The sequence below is a fragment of the Kwoniella dejecticola genome, chromosome 8 (genome assembly GCF_000512565.2).
Source record: "Kwoniella dejecticola CBS 10117 chromosome 8, complete sequence".
In the NCBI taxonomy this organism is placed as follows: Eukaryota; Fungi; Basidiomycota; class Tremellomycetes; order Tremellales; family Cryptococcaceae; genus Kwoniella; species Kwoniella dejecticola.
In genome coordinates, this window is record NC_089308.1 from 1020170 (window position 1) to 1039995 (window position 19826).

A 19826-nucleotide genomic window follows, 5' to 3' on the forward strand; every position below is an offset into this window, starting at 1 on the left:
ATCCTTTATGTTTGTCTTTTCAGGGGTGAAGACGATTGCGTCGCCTATGGCCGGCGACCGACAACAACACACTAAACATGGTTTGCACGTGGGACAGCAACGTCCGAGTGGAGGTGATCCAGGTTGAGCGAACAATAAGACGTTTGGGAAGATGGTGTTTTGCTCCTTCAACCTGGTTAAATGACGACTGTCATCGACATACTGCATCATTGAAGTCAGTCAAAAGTCACAGCGACACCTAATCGCCTAGCTGCATCAACATAGAGCTGGTCGGTCTCGAAAAATGCTAGCATACACGCCTTCGATATATTCTCTCCCGCCCACCGCCCTTCCCACGAACTCCCACCCCTCAGCAACGCTCGACGAACAGCAAGAGACCGAGTCACTCATCTCGTCCCTCTTCTCGCTCCTGCCATCGCCTACGACTGAGTCGGATGATAAGACTGTACTACGGAAAAACGAACACACGCAATTTCTAGCTTCTACGTTCTTCAAACTACCAGGGAAATTCGTCAGTCTGGATGCGAGTCGACCATGGTTGATTTTCTGGACTGTACATTCCCTCGATATACTCGGTGTCGCTTTGGATCAAGGGACCAAAGACAGGTGCGTAGTATTCCCATTCTTGTGGATCGAGAGCTCTTTCAACTTAGCTGAGCTGACCACCCACCCTCCGTTTGCAGAGTCGTCTCAACTATACTTAAATTCCTTGCTCCTACAGGAGGTTTCGCAGGCGGACCGTCAAACTCCCAACTTCCTCATCTTCTACCTACATATGCTAGTGTATGCTCGTTAGCTATCACCGGACATCCTGGACCAGGCAGGGGATGGGACGAGCTCCGTGATGCCAGACAATCGATATACAACTTCTTCATGGATTGCAAGCGGGACGACGGGGGGTTTGTCGTTTGTAAAGGCGGCGAAGTCGATGTGAGGTCAGTCATCGCAGCTGGAAATCGCACACAGTATTGTGTCAGATCAGCTGACTATCCTGTGCTCTGAAATCATATAGAGGTACATATTGCCTACTCGTCGTAGCTACTCTGCTGGATCTCCTCACTCCCGAACTTCTGCATAACGTGGACAAGTTCATAACATCATGTCAAACGTACGAAGGTGGCTTCGCATGTTCCCAATTCGCCTTTCCCTCAACCTCAGCCTTGACCTCGGATGAAGGTGATAATGAGTATACTCGAGCGTCAATGGCTGAAGCTCATGGAGGGTATACATCATGTTCACTAAACTCACATTTCCTCTTATCCTCAATCCCTCTACCGAATTTCCCAGCGACGATCGATGTTGACTCGGCATTGAGGTGGAGTGTGTTGCAGCAGGGCGAATCGATAGAAGGCGGCGGGTTCAGGGGGAGGACGAATAAGCTGGTTGACGGGTGTTATTCTTGGTGGGTCGGCGGCGGTATTCCAGTATGCGAAGAACTGGTCAAACGCCAGAAGAAAGCGCGGTCAAAGGGGAAAAAGAATAAAATTGAGGTGATTGGTGAGGAGAAAGAGGAGGATTGGGTTGACGAAATACGTGAGTCTCTCGCTCCGAGCACCGAGCACCGAGCACCGAGCACTAAGAGGGGAGTCATTTACTCGCATACCTGAGCTAATTCTTATGCTTTATGCTGAATGTCCTTTAGCTACACCACCGCTATTCAATCGAGGTAAGCTTAGAGATATCTTTTATCACCGAAGATGCACTGAAGCTTGCTTTCGCTCGCAGTGGCATTGCAGGAATTCATATTGATAGCTGCTCAAGTGGAAGCCGGCGGGAGTGGTGGCTTACGCGACAAGCCTGGAAAGTAAGCGTCATCTTACTCCAGTGAGACTTTGATGCTTTGCTTTGTGTGATTGACTCTTGTGGTAGACGACCAGACCAATATCATACCTGTAACAATCTATCGGGTCTTTCAATAGCTCAGCATTCTATGAAACACTCTTCATCTGTCGTACAATCGAATAAAGATAAATTCGACCCGACGAAAGGATTACCGCCTGTCAAGCCTCGCTCAGCTAATGGAGGATGGACAAGCGAAGAGGAACGCCAGAATGCTCGAAAAGAAGTATGGGCGAATGCTCTAGGCTGGATAGAGGACGAGAGTGGGGAAATTCTCGTAGGAGGCAAAGAGAATAGGGTGGTGAGTTTCTCTCTTTCCCTTATCAGTCTGCGAAATGGCAACAGCTCTCAACAACCGACCTCGTCATTCGACATGTACGGGACCGTAATTGATACCAACGGATGACTGAGCTGATTTGATTTTTGGACGCCCTTCAGAACACAACGACGCCGGTATTCAATATCCTCGGGTTGAGGTTGAAGCCATTTATCAATTATTTCTACTGCCAAGAGGAATAGTTGCAACACTGCCAGAAACGGATCTCAGTCATTTGGGCGTAGACAGCGGACGCTGATTGTTTTTGGTGTACTCGATATGTATTGTCATGATTTGGCATGTAAAACTCTATTGCATTTGCCTTCTATATGGAATGTCCTCGATCAGGCAGGATATTTCAGCCTTGATCAGATTCGCATGTGACTCAAATACCAGCTCTGTACCTCTCTGCACCTTTCCAATCGGGTCCCAGGATTTTTCTTATAGGTGAAGAGGGCCCGAAATCTATCGAGAACAGATGACCTGAATTAGGGTATTTGTCCGAATCGCCCTCTCCCCCTAGGTACGAGGACGCGGTGGTTATATACATTGTCTCGAGGTTCGGCCCTAATATAGAATATCCATCTTATCAGCATGACAGCGCACACTCCGGGACTGGCAGGAATCATTGAATCATGATTGGCTGTTTGGTCGATTGAAGTGGTAAGAACACAGCCAAGTGGGATGAAACGAAGGCGCGTATCGTATTGTGACGCAGCTCGACTGAACTCACCGCCGAAACAAGGTATAGTAGCCCCCTTACTCCCTTTGACCGTGATCATAGCGATAATCTCCCCCTTGGGGTTGATACCTATCACTCGGCCGTTCCTCCATCTTGCCGCCCAGATATTACCGACCCCGTCTATGCACAACCCGTCGTACACCCCCTCTGTGGGGTGATCGTTGTCCAGCGGAGGAGGGGAGGAAGCGAATTTGCGGCGGTTGACGGCGGTTCCTGAGGAGAGGTTGTAGTCGAAGACGTCAATTTGATCTTTACGCGAGTCGATGTAATCTGTCCAACCACGTTGATTTGGAAAATAAGCGAGCAGGAGACAGGGGGTGTTTGAAGTGCACTCACACATCTTTTGACCGTCAGGCGAGAACCCTAAGCCGTTGGATACGCCGACTTCATCTAATACTTTGGTCTGTCTCCCACTGAGATCGATTCTGCAGTGGGGGTAATCGAGTAATTCAGAATTAGCTTGGGGCCGACAATCAGGACTCATCGCATATAGCCATGACCATGGCCATGACTTGTTGACGATGACGATGAAGATGACGGTAGAAATGTCGACATCGATGTCGAGTCAGATGTAGATTCAAGGTCCAGACCCGGGCCCAGCTCGACTCACTGCCATAGTTCCCCCGGAAACTTCGGCGCCTTCTCATCCTGGCCCATACTCCCGTAAAAAACTCTCCCATGCGGATCCACACCCCCATCATTGAAGCGTACCGTCCCATCATCCACTAACTTCTTATCCAGTGGCTCAGACAATACTTTGACGGCTTCTTTGTTGTTGATCGTTGGATGGGCCGACTTCTCGGTAGGTCGAGTCGGAGGGGGTAATTCGACTAGCGAGCCTTCGAAGGTAGCTATGAATCCCTCTTTCCCCGCTCGGGGCGTTATGTATGTAAGGCATTTCGAGGGGTATTTATCGATTGAATGAGTGCCTTCTTTCGGATCATATCTGTCATTCATCGGCTGTTAGCTGAGTTCATTGCACATTGTGAGAAGGACAAAAAGAAGTATGCCCTTGATACTCGGATAGATGGTCGAAAGAAGGTCATCGTGAGCTCACGTATGAAGCTGAGATGCGAAGATATCGACCCAATGAAGCAAGTTGGATTTCGAGTGCCATACGACACCCTCGCCCAGGTTGTTCTGGCATTTCAGCAGGACTTCGGCGTCGAAGATTGGGATATTGTGTGGTCGCGCTGCCATCTTGACTATACCGTGAAGTTATGGCAGGTTGCTTGTCGACCTGATAATCTGTATGATTGCTGATACGGTGAGGATGTGTCGCTACTGCTACAGCTGTCGATATTAAATCTGGCATCTGTGTATGGATTTCTTTGTTTCTTAATCCTCTATGCTTCCTCATCCCACCACCCACTCTTACCGTCTTGTACCGTCTTGCACTCTCCCCTTTCCCCCACTTTATCAGTCTGTAATCCGGTCCGGAATGATGAATTAGCTCAGGGCAAACACGTGGTCATACCGTCATACACGTGAACCCTCCACCCAATTTGTCCACCTCTTGTCGATGCTTCCTTCAGAGCGGTTCAAGTATCACATATCCTGTTGTTTCGATGCTTGTTATTGTACGTTGAATCAAAGTGTTATGAGAGGTATGAAGCGAGATTGGGAAGGGCAGTCGAGGGAGGAAGAGGAGACGTTGCTCGACATTGACAGTGAAGAGCGACATACCAAGGTGAGCGATACTGTCGCCCGACTTGCTTTGAGCCCCAGCTGAGTCGGACGATATCTACGAGTACCGACCGTCTGCCGTACTGATGAAACGCAAACACATGTACTGAAGCGATCAAGAATCGGGGAAGAACTCAATCTGAATACTGATGAAAAACATCTGATGCCCACTACTTACCCTATCGCGTTACAACAATGCAGACTCCCGTCGGACTCTTTCTATTTCCCCACATCATACGAGCGTACCCAGCTATCGCACCGCCCTTCCTACTCTGAGATGTTCGAAGCTACTCACTCGAGCTTGGGATATGCGTGTCCCAGCAAAGCATTCGACTCCGATTCCGCAGAAGGAAATACGCCTCACGAATCAACAATTGACGCATCAGACCTATGGCCGATCATACCCTATAGAAGAAGAGAATTGAGACCTTCATCGTCGGATAATGACGAGGATAATGCATATGTCTACAACCCAAACGAGCGCAATCCGGATAGGGGCTACATAGGGCATCTTTCGGTATGTCGTCAGTCGAGACCGGATTCGTAGATTTGTGTGAGAAGATGTTTTGCTGATCGAGGCTATCATCTCCAGGCTAATCCCCATCCTCTCTCCTCGCCGGTCCAGGAGACATCAAACCTTGATGAAAGATACGATCAAGACCACCCTAATTGGTCGCTATACACATCATCATCTCACCAGTCGTTCTCTATCTCCACCGAAGCATTCGCGACAGCTACCCCAATACTCAGTTCTTCGTCGACCGAGACATTGAGCTCAGCGGGATTAAGTCATGTCTCCTCACTTATGCTCACTCCGGGATCTACCGATATGCAGGGTGTGGACATGGAGATCATCCAGGTTGTCTCTTACGACAGTCAAGCAAGGTGAGGGCCGCTTCTCTCTCATCAGGACAGAACATATCGGCCGATCAGAGACTAAGCATCTATCTGAATTCAATTCAAAGCTGATATGACTTCGAGCATCGTGTAGCTATCCTTATGATCGTGTGACGTTGACGAGCCCGAAGATCACGCACAATATGCTGACCCGACAATGCTAATACGGCAAGAAACCGACTCCAAGCGTTCGGATACGGAGAGTCTATCAAAGTGGAGTTAGTGGCTTATCGCTAAACCCAGTGCTTTATCTATCTATCTAACACTGATCATATCTCAAGACGAGTGAATCGAGGGAGGCTATCTGACGGAGGGATGATGACAGTATCGAAGTATTACCAATGATTGATGAGATAATGACAGAACGACGAGATTGAGATTGGGAGATCGGGAAATTGGGAGATTGGGAGATCGGGGCTGATTGAACCTACGGCTTGCCCATCATATCTCATAGACGAGTATACGAGAAGAGGCCCAGTTTATTCGAAAGCGTGTAAAATAATTGATAAGTACGAGTGATGTAACTGAAACTTGCCGAGAAGAGGTCTTCCTTACAGTATCGTATAATGCCGAAATTAGCATGCAAATCAACGAATACAGTATCAGAGGAATACAGTATTTTGTGCTTTCCTCGGAATAGATGATGAAAGACACGACGTACATCCGTACATCCTGCGCAAAGACTGCAAAGACTGTGAAGACTGTGAAGACTGTGAAGACTGTGAAGACTGTGAAGACTGTGAAGACTGTGAAGACTGTGAAGACTGTGAAGACTGTGAAGACTGTGAAGACTGTGAAGACATGATATTCATAAGTCTATACTGCAACTATATTACCATATAGAAATACCGAAAGGAACCAAGTACTCGTTTTGAGAATCATAAAGGCATATCATGAAACGAATGTCCTGTACTACTGCTGAACGTGCCATGCACTAGAATAATCAAGGATCTAAGCCCCAAAATACCCATCACCTAGGTCAGGTCATCCCGACTAGAGATTGAATAGACATAACGATATAATCCCTATTATCGCACCTACAACAACCTGCACAGTGTACACAGGATCAACCGAGACTCGTTTTGCACTCGCAGAGGTGTCCACCGCATAACTGCTTCTCCCCGTATATCCTCCGTACTGAGCCATCAGCTGAGCCGATATCTGAGATCGCGGCAAGACACTTCGGGGTTTTATAGTTTGTTGTCCTATTATACCGTCGCCTATTGTCACCCAAGAAGCGTTCGACGGGACGCCGTTGACTACGATGAAGAATAATGCTGGGCCGGGTACTAAGTGGAACGAAAAAGAATCAGTCGTTGCTCTTCGCTCAATTCGACGAGCGTACGCAAGAGTAACAAATACGCAGATGTGTGAGGAGAAGCGAAAAATGGAGTGGATCCTGAAGAGATAGCTTTTGGAGAGAAAGGGATGGAACACCGCTCACCCAATATAGCTGGATTAGGTTCCACCTGGGCAACATGCAATATCGCCCCGCCATCATCCTGAGTCGTGAAACTAGTATCCAGCTCAACATGCCGTTGACCCATATTCATCGTATGCGTCGAGAAACCAGTTCGGATGATCACCGCTCGGGTCTTGTTGATGTTGATAGCGCTATTATCGAGGTCGGCAAGTGTCAGGTGGATATCGAATGGGTCGCCTCCATCTACCGCAAAATTCGTCAGGAAACGCTTCTGCGCAGTGATGAGCAGCGCGAGCTCAAATGATATGATAAAAGAAAGGACTGTAAGACTCACAAGTCAATTGAGTTGGCATGCCGGTAGGGTTCGGTTTAGTCTTGCCCCAGCTATACCATCACTTGTCAGCTTATCTGTACGCACGTGGTTCGTTGACTACGGCAGCCCGGGCAGCTCACTAATCAGGGTAGAAGATCTCCACTTGATATTGGGTGAAATAGGTGTATGTGGTATTCAGCTCTTTGCTGACGTCTGATTGCAGCACCGAACAGGAGTCAGTCCTGTGCATTCTTCACTCTCACCGTTAAATACCCGATAGCGTAGTCGGTAAGCGCGGACTCACAATCGGCATTTGGGTTACTTCCAGAAACGATCACACTTCCATCCGGTAATAAGCTCGCCACACTGTGGTACATCCTTGGAATCGGTGACACAGCAGCTTTGGACCACTTGGATCCCGCCGCAGCTTTGGGATCGAAATACCACGATTGGTATACCGGTTGATCTGCATAAGATTGACCAATAGTCCAGTCTTCCGGTCCGTATCCTGCAGTACCCAAATGCGCGCCATTTACGTAGAACAGTCGACCGTCAGGTAAGTTGATGAACTACATTCAGTCGCATGATCAGCTTCACTTGAAGCGACGATTATCCATTAATGAAGGGTTTTCGCACTCACATTACCCATTGATCGCCCCGTATCAAGCGGATCCTCATGATACCAATTCAAATCCACGTCCGGGGTTATCTTCACGCAACTTTGGTTGGCAGGGTACGTATTGATAGCCCAAGTAGTCGTCCATTGATCCGCCTCCAAAAACGTTCCACCGCAGAATATGATCGTGGCTGTCCAATTGTTCTCTGGAGTCATGGGGAAGACTGCTGTACCTGCTGAAGCGGGGTATACTCTTACACAATCCGGTATATCCGCAATTGGGTATTCTATGTTGTTCTTATAATCGAAGATCTCCGCTTGGAACTCGGCTTGGACCAGCATATTTCCAGAAGGTAAGAGCCAGACCAGCGGGAAGAGGTTAACGGGCATTGTTTTCAGGAGGAAATTCAAGGTGAATGGGGTTCCTTTCGAGGGGAAGTACTACGGTCCATGAAAACCAGCTTCAGCTCTACATCTTCGATCTCAATCACTATGATGATAGGATCATGAGTCTGGACTGAGTCGCTCAAGCAGCCTCGTCAAATGATTGAAAGCGACAGAACTGCAGGTGATACTCACCTCGACCGTCGGGTTATTCTGATTATCCGCATAATTGACATACCCTCCCCACTCACACCCACCCATGATCATCGCCGAACCGTCCTCCAGCGTCTCTAGGGTGGGATACCATCTCCTGCTGGTCATGTACATCGCCGGATTATCCACCCATTCGCAGGACTCATCATCGCACGGATCAATCAGACGAATCGCTTTCCCACCGTCCCAATCTTTGTATGGCGATTGTCCGGTCTGTTGCGTATTGGGCATCGCTACACCGTTATACGTAATCGCTTGATTCCCCCCGACATTCAACCACGTTCCATTACCCAGTACTGTCCCTCCTGCGCAGAACGAGTTGGACAGGACGTCCATCGTTCGGAATTCGTTGGTCGTGAGATCGTACTCTGTTGCCCATGCTGGATGGCCATTGACGGTGGCATTGTTATTTTCGCTGCGAGAAAAGCGAAGCGAAGATCAGTGTCACAAACCCAGCGGGTTAAAGATAGTGGTATAGAATATCGACTCGACTCACGTTTTGTCGACTATATACACTTTGTTCAGAGTTCCTAAAAACAGCTGTTGAGCTGATACACCCGACAATCCGACATACTTGAATGTATTGGGTGTTTGGGCTTGAGCGAGAGAAGGAGCGACCGACAGCGCGGTGAGGGAGAGGACGTGAAGGATGACTGAAGGTGAGAGAGGCATCTTGGGAGGAGAAGCTGTACAGCTAGGCCGTCGACGTCGATGTCGATGCTTTCGATCCGAAATAGGTCTCACAGAGCTTGATGATATGTTTGTCACAATCCGCTTTACTTGTATTATGGATCGATCAGTCTATCTAGCTGGACGAATTTGAGGGGACTCTCTTCTTCGTGACTTGTATTCTATTTTCGTCGTCTTACGTGAGATCGAGGGGAACGGGTCTTTCGTTCGTCCTTTCGTTCGTTACAATTCGTGAGCTTCGTGATGACTGTCTACAGGTCTGCTTGATGGAGGAGTTGAGGTCGTCTCTCGTCTCTACAGGAATGTTCCACACCTTTTGTGTGTTGGTATCGCTGACAAGCAGATCCAGTGGTTTTGTGAAAGTCGAAAGGCAAAAAAGCTGTGTATGAAATCTATCTTTGTGTATGAAATCTATCTTTGGTGAGTGTCACTACGCGTAACCCGTGATCTGCGGGGAAATAGGACGAAAAGAATCCATGTCAATGCGACGGAATCAATTTACATCACAATCACATGTCTACCCTCCTTTCTACCTGATATCAACTCGGACCAACGCCTCAAATGGAATCATGTTTCAGGCTGATGGCACTTTTGATCCCTTTGATCCCTTTAAGAGTTTGATGGTAGTGACGTCATTATACTATACCCCTTTCGGCGGAAGAAATTGATTCTGCTGTCATGTTGCTGTTTTGCTGTTTTGGGTAGTGATGACGGATGATCGACACATGATGATGATGGTGAGTAAAAAGCGAATGCCGGACGGGATAGGGTCTAGGATCAGATGGGGCCGTAATTAGTGATTCGATGAGAAACGAGCTAATTATGACGAAAGCAGGAATACTCGAGTAATGAAAATGGTGGATGGCAAAACCATTTGTGGTACAGGTATATATATATATGTGTATGTTTTATGGATCTCTTGTTCCCCACATACATCCTTACTGTGAGGCAGCGCAGATTAAGATAACACACCTTGACATCTCTTGACTTACTCTTACACCATCCATCACCCACGACTCGCGCAAGATGCCATCCGATCGAGCCGTGCGAATCTCGCATTCAGTCCTATTCGGATTGACCCTCTTAGTATCCATCATAGCCCTGATCATCTCCGCTACCTTGGTGGCGCACTATAACAAAGATGGATACCCGCCTGTTCATACTAGTGCATACACGGCGAGAATCAGGATATTGTTAGTTGCAAGTGTCTGGATGACTGCGTTTGGTAGTGAGTATTCTGTGGCCTCTACTTATTTTTCACCTTTGTCCGCGCACCTCCTCTTTGCTGGTAGTCACTCTTCTCCCGCTTGTCTATCTTCCTTCTACACTCCTTCCCGGTATTCCTCCCAGCCTACTCTCTCTCTTTCTCTCCTTCGCCTTTTCACAATCAATCTACTCCCTCATTCACCTTCTCCCATTCACCAGATGGCGGTTCAACCTCAATACCGTCTACCGCTCAATGCTGACCACCCTTCATCTCGCCTCGCAATCAGTCATCTTAACAGTCGGATTCCAATTGTTGGGCAACCACGTCGCCTTCGGAATCCTCTCCCACTTGGTGCCCACGACGATCGGCTTCATCCTCTACGTGATCGGCGCAGCGAGTTTGACCGCATTGACAGATAAGATTGACTGTGGGAAATCAGGCGATAGTTATTCAAGGTGCGGTGTGGTCAAGGGTTTGGTGGTTATAAGTTGGATTGATACGTGAGTCTGGCACACCGTTGTCATCCCAGAACATTCATCGGAACAAAACAATACAAAACCTTCTTCCCTATCACATCAAACAATCAATCAATGCTGACCATTATACCCGACGTATAGGATCATCCTCCTTATCACCCTCGTATTCCTCATTACACTCGCCTTCGTGGCTAGAGGCAGATACGGTGTACACAAGTCGACCTTGTACGCCGACTAAGCGAGCCCTCGGACCATATATTGCCTGATTTTGGACGATATAAGATCATAGTAAATGGTGTAAGGAAAAAAGAGGATGTGGAAGAGAGGAACAGGTTGTTCTCAAGGAAGGCTGACGGCATTTGCAAATTTGAGGACAGTAGGACAGAATAGGACAGGGTAGGACAGGATAGGATAGGATAGACAGGCTGATATAACTCGTATATAATGGATTTCATTTTCAATTTCAACAGTAACACCAACATCTATCTAATAAAGCCTTATAACTATCGCATGTATATACAGTATGATATATCATCGGAGTGAGAACGATCATCGGAACAAGGCTTCACTTTAATTTTAGTTTTCGTTGAATATTGGAGATCACTGACTAGTCTCACGAAACCTAATACCCACGCAATATCATACTCATACTCATACTCATACTCATACTCATAGACATCATACATTGATCATAGTATACAACCTGAACAAGCTCGTATGAACGCATCTATATATCAAGGTCATCAAAACGATACAGACTTCAACAGATTATAAGATTCAGGGGAGTCGAGCAAATGTGATCACGATCACGATCATGACGAACCGTTGGAGATGAGTAATCTAGGTGCTTTGTATAATAAGAATTCACCGCTTTCTCTGGGGATAGCATGGAATACTAATCGAGCAATTACTTCGCCCTGTTGTCACGACGGAGAATTAGCATTTCTTCCTTGTATTTTCCCTTGTAACACAAGTAGCACAATGATGATGATAATATTGACCATGATGACCAATATGTGGATGATGTGATAATGTAGGAGAAAACTCTCAACTCACAGCTTCGACGAAACAAGCTACGACAATCAACCAAATGATGATCCATGTGATCCTGTGCGTTGCTCTTTCTTCGATGTATTCGTGTATGATCTCCAGCTGCCAATTTGCAAATACAATGTGGTGTCAGCATCAGCGTCAATGGCAAGTCGAGCATAGAAGTCACGATTGCGCTGCATTGAACGTTTCCCGCCTTGTCACGCAAAGAGGGCGGGATATGAGATGGTGGTCCAGAGCCAGAAGACAGCTCACCAGATCTCCAGCTACTGCCAACCTGTCATTCAGGACTTGAATCCTAGGACCGATCTCCAAGTATTCGTGGATCGCCTCGTACAATGGGAAAAGGGATGCTTCGGACCAAAATAGCTCGGGTGTATCTGAGAACATACTGTGGATTAGCTTTTCGTCCGACAACAAAGCACTTTAGTCACTCCAAGGGTGATACGACGACTGTGTAGTGATCTCGAGCCCGGCTCTTTTTGAACCAGTCTAATTGATGAATCGCTTCAAGAGAGCCCGCAGGTCAATCCCGCAACTCACCCAATATACCCCCAATCAGATTCACGTCCATCCTCAGCTTGAACAATCGCCCAGTCATCTTCAGCGCTTCCCTCCTCGTCAATTGCAGATGACCCGTTGTAGACAATTCCTTGGGGAAGGAAGCTGTCAAAGACAGGGTCTCTTGCATGACCGACTCATATATCGACAGTTTGTTCGATTGAGCTATGGCGTGGGCCAAGGATAATTTGAATAAATGAGAATGCGATTTGAATGCTATATATCATTTCGAGTCAGCACAGCACCAAAGCGGACACACTTCATTCGACCCCTCGAACTCTGACTCTCCACAGAATAAAGGGACCGAGCAAGAGACGGCTTAGGCTGACTCACTGAACATATCATTATATATCCTAGGTTGTTCAGCATCCGAATCGTAGACATAATGGAATTCTTCAATTTCCCAATCATCCTCCCTCAGACCCCTCATCCAGCTTCCGGCCGTCTCGCAATCCTCCATGATCTCCCTCTCTTCACTCTCGCTAAACCCAAAGAAGACCGAGACCCCATACGAGAAGAATACAGCCTCGGCCACGTTCTGCGTGGTGTGAGACTTCCTCCTCTTCCTTATCGGCCTTTGTTCCTGCGGATGCGAATACGATCTATGCGTGATTTCATTTTCGGGAGATCTTTGCGACTCCCTCGAATCCGAAGTAGCAGGAGGAGATTGTTGGGTCGGCAGATCCGGAGGAGCTGACGCAGGTGGAGAAGGATGTAAGTGTGGAGAAGCCAATTCGTCGGGCGATAAAGCTTGAGCAGGGATATGTTCGAGATGTCCTGGGTATTTACTATCTGGATGCGTACCCAACTCTCTGTCCGGCGAAGCAGGAATTTCAGGTAAAGACGTCGAGCTCGGTAAGACCTCTTCAGGTTCAGACGATATTACGTCTAATCCTTCATCCCTCAATTGATGTTCCAGATGCTCCTGAGCAATCTGTTCAGCCTCAGCTTGAGCCATCCTCAGACCCAATGCCCCTTCTTCCGTATCTTCCCTTTCTAGATGTTCTCTGACCTCCTCTCGCACTTGATCGCCGGGTACCTGGATATCGATCAGATCGCCGATCGGCCCCGTAGGAGAAGGCGGAGTCGCAGATAAGATGTATTCTGCGGGTGTAGCTTCGCTCGGATCTTCTCTTGGGAAATACGAGTCGTTATACCCCAGATCTTCAGCCATAGTCATCCTTTCCAACAGACTGACTCCGCCGGGAGACTTCACAGCTGGACTCGATCGTACTTTCGTGGAAGCCCCGTAGCCGGGAAGAAGGGGTAAATTGTAGACTGCGTACACGCAATCGTCGAACACCCTGACTACCCCTACACCGTGTTCCCGCTTCAAGAACGCTTGGAGTAATTTCAACCTGTATCCCTCTGCCGTAGCGTATGCCGTTAATCTGGGAAGTCTGTTCTCTTCTCGTTCGCGCTTCGTCATTTTCTCCGCATCGCTTCGCTCGTCCGAAGAGGAAGAAGCGATATTGATCGATGAAGAAGAAGGGTGTTGTTGGTAATATTGTTGTTGCTGTTGGCGTGCTTCGCGCATTGATTTCGGAGGAGGAACGAGTAAATTGACTTGAGATCCCATGGGCGATTTGGGCAGGGGCGCCAGTTGGGGATCCTCAGGTAAGAGCACATGCCTCTCGGTAGTCTTTGATGTTCTGGATGGTAAGGATTGACGAACACCTCTAGCGGGAGTACCTCTCCCCAAAGGAGAGGGGATTTTGGGAACGGAGAGGTTCCGTAAGTGAGCTGGAAGGGATGCGAGGGTGGAAGAAGACGGAGCGAGCGGGGTCCCTTGACGTAGGGAAGACGCTGTTCTGGCGAGACCTACATTGGGTGTTGTCGTGTAAGCAAATTCTTACCGAGCACTTTGGGCTGGCGGAAGCACAGAGGTTTTGTGGACATTGTGAGATGGGTTTTATATGGCTCTGAAACGCTTACCAGGCAAAGTACCGGGATTACGCCTTGGTATATTCGCAGGACTCGATCCAGCAGGTGTAGGTCCAGGATTACTGGAAGATTTTGAGCCTCCAGCTCGAGGAGCTGTTGTGGGCCGCGACATTATGCACAAGCACTCCGCGATGACACGGACAGAAGAGCCAAGGTAGAGAAGAAGGAAGGGCAAAGAGCGAGAACAAGAGGAGGGTCTGGGACTCGTCGATCAGCAAACGATATAATGAAGAGCCGTGGGTGCTGAAATGAAATATTGGGAATCATCATTCAATCAATCCATCAATTCACCGCCAAGCAAGGATTGAATCGAGGTGGAGGATCGTAATCTCATTACAAAGGGTCAATTGTTTCATTACGATACTTTCGTAGTCAAAGTGTAATGGTGATTCAACCCTGAGATGAGTTCAGGGTACTACGTCAGTGTGAAGCGCCATGAGCTCACCTCATCCATCCACTCCAAATGCACTCGGTCCGGCTCGTTCATTCCTTCTATTCATGTCTCACAAGAACAATCACAAGCTATCACATTGCATCACATCTATAGAAGGTCTACCTTACTCGAGACCGCTCTCTACTCTTCCCTTCGAACGCCCCATCTTTCGAGATCACACGGACTGACCAATAACAACGCAGCGTATTAACGCTCGGAAACCGCTTCACCATGGCGTACGTAGCTGTCGCAAAGGCGTTGTACGATTACGATGCGCAAGATCCCGAGACCGAGATTTCGTTCAAGGAGGATCAAATCTTCTACATTATAGAGAAAGAGGACGATGAGTGAGTCCATGGCCGACCGCACTGATGAGACGTGGAGAGAGACAGGCAGAGTATGAATCAGCCTCGAAGGGACAACACTGATCTGGAATAACATTTTGCAGCTGGTGGAAAGCAAAAGCCAAGGAAGACGACGGAGATGCCGAAGGCAGTGTGGGGTTGGTACCTGCCAGCTACGTGGAAGAGGTGAGTCATCGTCTCCTCTACAGTCGCACTGCTATCCACCTTTCCGCCGGTCGGTCTTAGGTCAGATGGCGACCATCTGCGGAAGGCATGGACCGTCCTCAGCTTGCCCTCCCCAACATTCTCCCTCGCGTTTTGAAAAATACCCATCTACTCTTCCACGTAGGATGCTGACGTGACTTTATAGATACCACCGGTCAATACCACTCGAGCGATGTTCGCGTATGAATCGACGTCTCCGGAGGAACTCTCGATGGGTGACGAGGCTTCACTGCATGTATACTCAATCGAGGAAGACTGGCTTCTAGTGAGGGTCGAGGGCGGGGATGAAAAGCTAGGATTTGTCCCGAGAAACTATTGTGAACCGATGGACGAGTCGGCCGAAGTGGAAGTTGCAGATGCGGCTGATGCAGCTGCTGAGCTGGAAGCTGCACGACAAGCGGAGAAGGAGAAGGAGCTAGCCGAGAAACAACGTCAGCTGAAGTTGAAAGATAAAGTTGAGACTTGGAGTATCAGTGAGCTGGATGGCAAGAAGAAGAAGAAGGGTACTCTGGGTGTAGGCAATGCAGCCGTTTTCTTCGCTTCGGATACCGATAAGGTAAGTCAAGTCAGATCCTCACCACATCTCCAGATGTGACAATAACTGATACACGATCGTCGTCTTAGTCCGCACCAGTCCGACAATTCCCCATCACCGACCTGACATCTGTCGCTCAGCCATCGTCTAAAACCCTAAATCTCAGTTTCGCTACTCTTGGTCAACCACTGCAATTCCACTGCGGCAGCTCCGACACCACTAAAGCTATCCTAGCCAAACTTGAGACTAGCAAAGCCGCCGCCGGAGAAGCCTTAGAGATGATCAACGAAGCTAGAGGAGGGTATTCCTCAGCGGAGGAAGAAACTCTCCCACCTCCTACCAGGAACGTACCTCCTTCCGCTGCAGTAGCTGCCGAGCCGCGAGGCGTGCGCTTTGCCCCTGAGCCGGAACCAGCTTCTTCAGGCTCCGGTCAAACAGCTACCGTTCAATACGACTTCGACGCCGATGGGGACGACGAGTTGACGGTGAAAGACGGGGAAACAGTGACGATAGTAGACAAAGAGAATGACGAATGGTGGCTGGTGAAGAACTCCAGAGGACAAGAAGGTGTTGTACCTGCCGCATACGTCCAATTAGACGACGGATCTGCTCCTCAAGCAGCTTCCGCGGAAGAAGCGCCGGATAGTGAGGATGAGAGAGAACGAGAAGCCGAGGCCGCTGCTCAGCTGGAAGCGGAACGTAAAAGGCAGTCTCAAGCTGCTGCTGAGGAACGCCGAAGGATCCAGGCTGCTGCCGAAGCTAGACAAGCACAGGAAGAAGAGGATAGACAATTGGCGGAAGCGATTCAGGAGGAGCAAAGAGAGAAGGCTGCTAGGAAAGCGCTCAAGCGACAGGAAGAGGAGAGAAGGCAGAGAGAAGCTAATGCTGAGGCTGCGTATGTTCTTCCCTTGCGTTCTTGGCTTCATATAAGCTGACTGTCGGAAATAGCCGTGAAAGAGCCCGAAGTGGTGGTTTGCAACCTCCCAAGATCACCAAAAGACCCTCGAATAATGATGTGGCCGCTGCTGCTGAGAAATTGCCCACCCGTGGTCATGCTGCTCCTGCCAGACCACCTGAGAACAACCGACCAAGTAAGTCGTTGATACTTCGCAAAACTTGTCGTTGCTGACCATTGCTGTAGAGCCCAATCCCAACCGAATCAGGACATGGAGCGATAAATCTGGTCAATTCAATGTAGAAGCTGAATACCTTGGTCTCAACGGCAACAAGATCCGATTGCACAAAGTCAACGGTGTCATCATCGAAGTGCCCTTGGAGAAGATGTCGGCCAGAGATAGTGAATTGATCAGACGACATGAGGCGAAGAAGCGTGCTGCTGCTATGGACGATGATGATGTCCCTCTTGGTCAATCAAGTCGTCGAAACGGTAACAACACACCGCCTACCCGATCAACCGAGAGTCAACGTCGAACCATGCCAGCTGAGGAGCCCATTCCACCCGAAGCTATGGCTATGCCTAAGCCTCGAAAACCTCGATTCGACTGGTTCGAATTTTTCCTATCTGCCGGGTGTGATATGGATGACTGCACGAGATACGCCGCGAACTTTGAGAGGGACAGAATCGATGAATCAATCTTACCTGAGTTGGAAAGCAGTACTCTCCGAACGCTGGGTCTGAAAGAAGGCGATGTAATTCGGGTCCGGAAAGCCATTCAGAACAGGTTTGCCAAGAAGACCCCGGAGCAACAAGCGCAGATTGACCAAGATATGGAGTATGCTAGACAGTTACAGGAATTTGAGAACAGCGGTAGAAAAGGTACCGCCCCTCAACCACCTCCTGGACTATTTACTGGACCAGGCGGAAAGTTGTCCAACAATACCCGTCGAGGTCGACCCGAAAAGAAAGCTAGTGGTCTTGAAAGTGTCGATGCCGCTGCACTCACAGCTGCTTCAGACCAATTATCGAAAGCCTCCATCTCTTCGCCTCCTCAAGCACCTACTCCTCCACCAGTGACCATATCTCCTCCGCCTGCAGAAGAGAAGAAAGCGCCTTTGATAGCTGGATTCGATGATGACGCATGGACTATCAAACCGACCTCGAAACCCGCTTCACCTGCGCCTCCTGCACCTCCCGCTCCACCTGCTCCACCAGTATTCCAGTCTACGCCTGCTGCCGCAGTCACAGCCTCTCCCACAGGTCCAGCGAACAATACCGATTCTCTACTTGCGCAGATCAACGCTCTTCGACCGGCCAGTACGGGCCTGTCAGCGAATGATACAGGTGGAAGTGGCTCCTTCAACCAAGTCGCGCAAATGGTTGGTCAACCTCGTCCACCTGCTCAGAATTACGGCTTGGGCGTACAGAACACTGGTCAACCGATGTCTCAGTTGTACAACCAGCAAACGGGATTCCAGCCGCAACAGCAACAGCAACAATCACCTCAAGCAACTGGCCCAAGAGGTCCCCTGGCTCCAGTTCCTGCCAATGCAGGTCTTTTGAACCCTATGCAGCCTCAAGTGACTGGGATGTTTGTACCTACAAGAGGCATGTCCCCTATGACAGCTCAGCAGACTGGATTCTCGCCTCAGCAGCAACCGCAACAACAGATGATGGCTCAGCCGACGGGCTACCAAGCTGGGTTCCAGCAAGGATATGGAGGGCAACAACAGCAATTGGGCATGCAGCCGAGTGAGTGCAGCTTATCTTCTAGCTCAGTCCAAAAACTGGACGCTGATATATCTTGGATATGAAATGCAGACTTTACAGGCTACCCCGGTGGCATGGGAATGCAACAACCTCAAATGCAACAGCAGCAATCGTCTTTCAATGCCATCGCTAACATGCCACCTCCCCAACAACCACAACAGACAGGCGATCAAAACAAGTTCGCCCCGTCGAACATCTTCGCAGCGATGAAGAAGAACGATTTTGGGAAACCGGAAGAGCAACAACCTCAAAATGCTAGTAAGTCCAACTCCATTCTCTTCGTGTTCGATGCTCTGCGCATGTAGGACTGAAGACTCATGTGCTGATACACGATATTATTGGGTGAACAGACAAATACGATGCCCTCAGACCTCTGACGACGGGATATAACGGTGCACCTGGACAAATGATGCCCCAGCAAACAGGGTACGGTATGATGCCTCAGCAGACGGGGTACGGAGGTATGGGAATGGGGATGATGCCTAATATGACCGGGTACAATCCGATGATGGGCAATGGGAATGGGAATGGGTATCAACAGCAGAATCAAGGTCAGAACCCTTATGGGTATAGGTAACAGTGAGGATTGCCGACCGGACTTCCAGCATATTTCATTTTGTTGATATGTATATATCCCATTCGCGATCTTTCCTTCTCAAGAGGAGTTCATTTGTCGTTTTGTCGTGGAGGCCTCGAAGCAGTATGTGTAGTACGAGTAGTTTGGTATTCTATGGTACGGTATGCAGACAATACAAGGATGGTTCTGATTCATCCGGATATACAAGTAGTCAGTCGATAGGGATTGGGAGACATCGGGAGAGAAAGAGACGAAGTGGTGTGAACTCGTACATTCATTCATGATGTCTTGGCACCATTATTATTATGCCAGAGGAGGTTAGTGTCTATAAATAGCAATCTGTGAGAAAGCCTTATCTTGCATCCAATCCAACCCTACTCGGCTTTTTCTCTGGTATAACTCTAAGCCACTCCTTTCGCTCATGCTGCTGTCATGCATACACCCATGCCCAAGATCTTCTGATCGATCATTCAACATCGCGCGAGATCGCTCTGGACTGAAGACGAGTCGAGTATATCTCCTCGGTAAAATCTGTCCAATGATCATTGAATACTTTCGCACCAGCAGTCGTCCGACATTTCTTATCTAGGCACGGTTCTTGATTTTTTGGCCCATGCGATTTCATGGTTCATACCGTGCTTTTATCATTAATTATACTTTTAGCACAGGGGTTTCGGTCTATCAGCA

The 19826-nt window shown here is 48.7% G+C and overlaps 7 protein-coding genes across 7 annotated transcripts; 4 read left to right on the plus strand and 3 right to left on the minus strand.

The window, feature by feature from the left end:
* Nucleotides 1-283: 283 nt before the first annotated feature.
* On the plus strand, nucleotides 284-2358 carry I303_106664 (uncharacterized protein; the record flags this gene model as incomplete). Its single annotated transcript, XM_018411948.1, has 7 exons — nucleotides 284-606; nucleotides 684-935; nucleotides 1013-1533; nucleotides 1643-1666; nucleotides 1726-1804; nucleotides 1870-2140; nucleotides 2278-2358. The coding sequence occupies 7 exons, from the start codon at nucleotides 284-286 to the stop codon at nucleotides 2356-2358; spliced, it is 1551 nt and encodes a 516-aa protein (XP_018259149.1).
* A 182-nt stretch (nucleotides 2359-2540) lies between these two features.
* On the minus strand, nucleotides 2541-4097 carry I303_106665 (uncharacterized protein; the record flags this gene model as incomplete). The annotated part of the gene is made up of 5 exons (XM_018411947.1): nucleotides 2541-2722; nucleotides 2889-3167; nucleotides 3234-3322; nucleotides 3508-3843; nucleotides 3955-4097. The coding sequence occupies 5 exons, from the start codon at nucleotides 4095-4097 to the stop codon at nucleotides 2541-2543; spliced, it is 1029 nt and encodes a 342-aa protein (XP_018259148.1).
* A 400-nt stretch (nucleotides 4098-4497) lies between these two features.
* I303_106666 (uncharacterized protein) lies at nucleotides 4498-5472 on the plus strand (the record flags this gene model as incomplete). The annotated part of the gene is made up of 3 exons (XM_018411946.1): nucleotides 4498-4587; nucleotides 4696-5100; nucleotides 5176-5472. The coding sequence occupies 3 exons, from the start codon at nucleotides 4498-4500 to the stop codon at nucleotides 5470-5472; spliced, it is 792 nt and encodes a 263-aa protein (XP_018259147.1).
* Nucleotides 5473-6473: 1001 nt separating this feature from the next.
* On the minus strand, nucleotides 6474-9101 carry I303_106667 (uncharacterized protein; the record flags this gene model as incomplete). The annotated part of the gene is made up of 8 exons (XM_065969414.1): nucleotides 6474-6769; nucleotides 6925-7146; nucleotides 7238-7287; nucleotides 7357-7429; nucleotides 7521-7785; nucleotides 7857-8273; nucleotides 8412-8844; nucleotides 8926-9101. 8 exons carry the CDS (start codon nucleotides 9099-9101, stop codon nucleotides 6474-6476), a joined length of 1932 nt encoding a protein of 643 aa, XP_065825486.1.
* A 1044-nt stretch (nucleotides 9102-10145) lies between these two features.
* Nucleotides 10146-11040, plus strand: I303_106668 (uncharacterized protein; the record flags this gene model as incomplete). The annotated part of the gene is made up of 3 exons (XM_018411944.1): nucleotides 10146-10347; nucleotides 10613-10826; nucleotides 10944-11040. The coding sequence occupies 3 exons, from the start codon at nucleotides 10146-10148 to the stop codon at nucleotides 11038-11040; spliced, it is 513 nt and encodes a 170-aa protein (XP_018259145.1).
* A 574-nt stretch (nucleotides 11041-11614) lies between these two features.
* Nucleotides 11615-14469, minus strand: I303_106669 (uncharacterized protein; the record flags this gene model as incomplete). The annotated part of the gene is made up of 6 exons (XM_018411943.1): nucleotides 11615-11719; nucleotides 11859-11954; nucleotides 12108-12232; nucleotides 12396-12629; nucleotides 12747-14234; nucleotides 14349-14469. The coding sequence occupies 6 exons, from the start codon at nucleotides 14467-14469 to the stop codon at nucleotides 11615-11617; spliced, it is 2169 nt and encodes a 722-aa protein (XP_018259144.1).
* A 552-nt stretch (nucleotides 14470-15021) lies between these two features.
* I303_106670 (uncharacterized protein) lies at nucleotides 15022-19139 on the plus strand (the record flags this gene model as incomplete). The annotated part of the gene is made up of 8 exons (XM_018411942.1): nucleotides 15022-15137; nucleotides 15239-15320; nucleotides 15505-15915; nucleotides 15984-16789; nucleotides 16843-16985; nucleotides 17036-18544; nucleotides 18614-18820; nucleotides 18913-19139. The coding sequence occupies 8 exons, from the start codon at nucleotides 15022-15024 to the stop codon at nucleotides 19137-19139; spliced, it is 3501 nt and encodes a 1166-aa protein (XP_018259143.1).
* Between the last annotated feature and the right edge of the window lie 687 nt (nucleotides 19140-19826).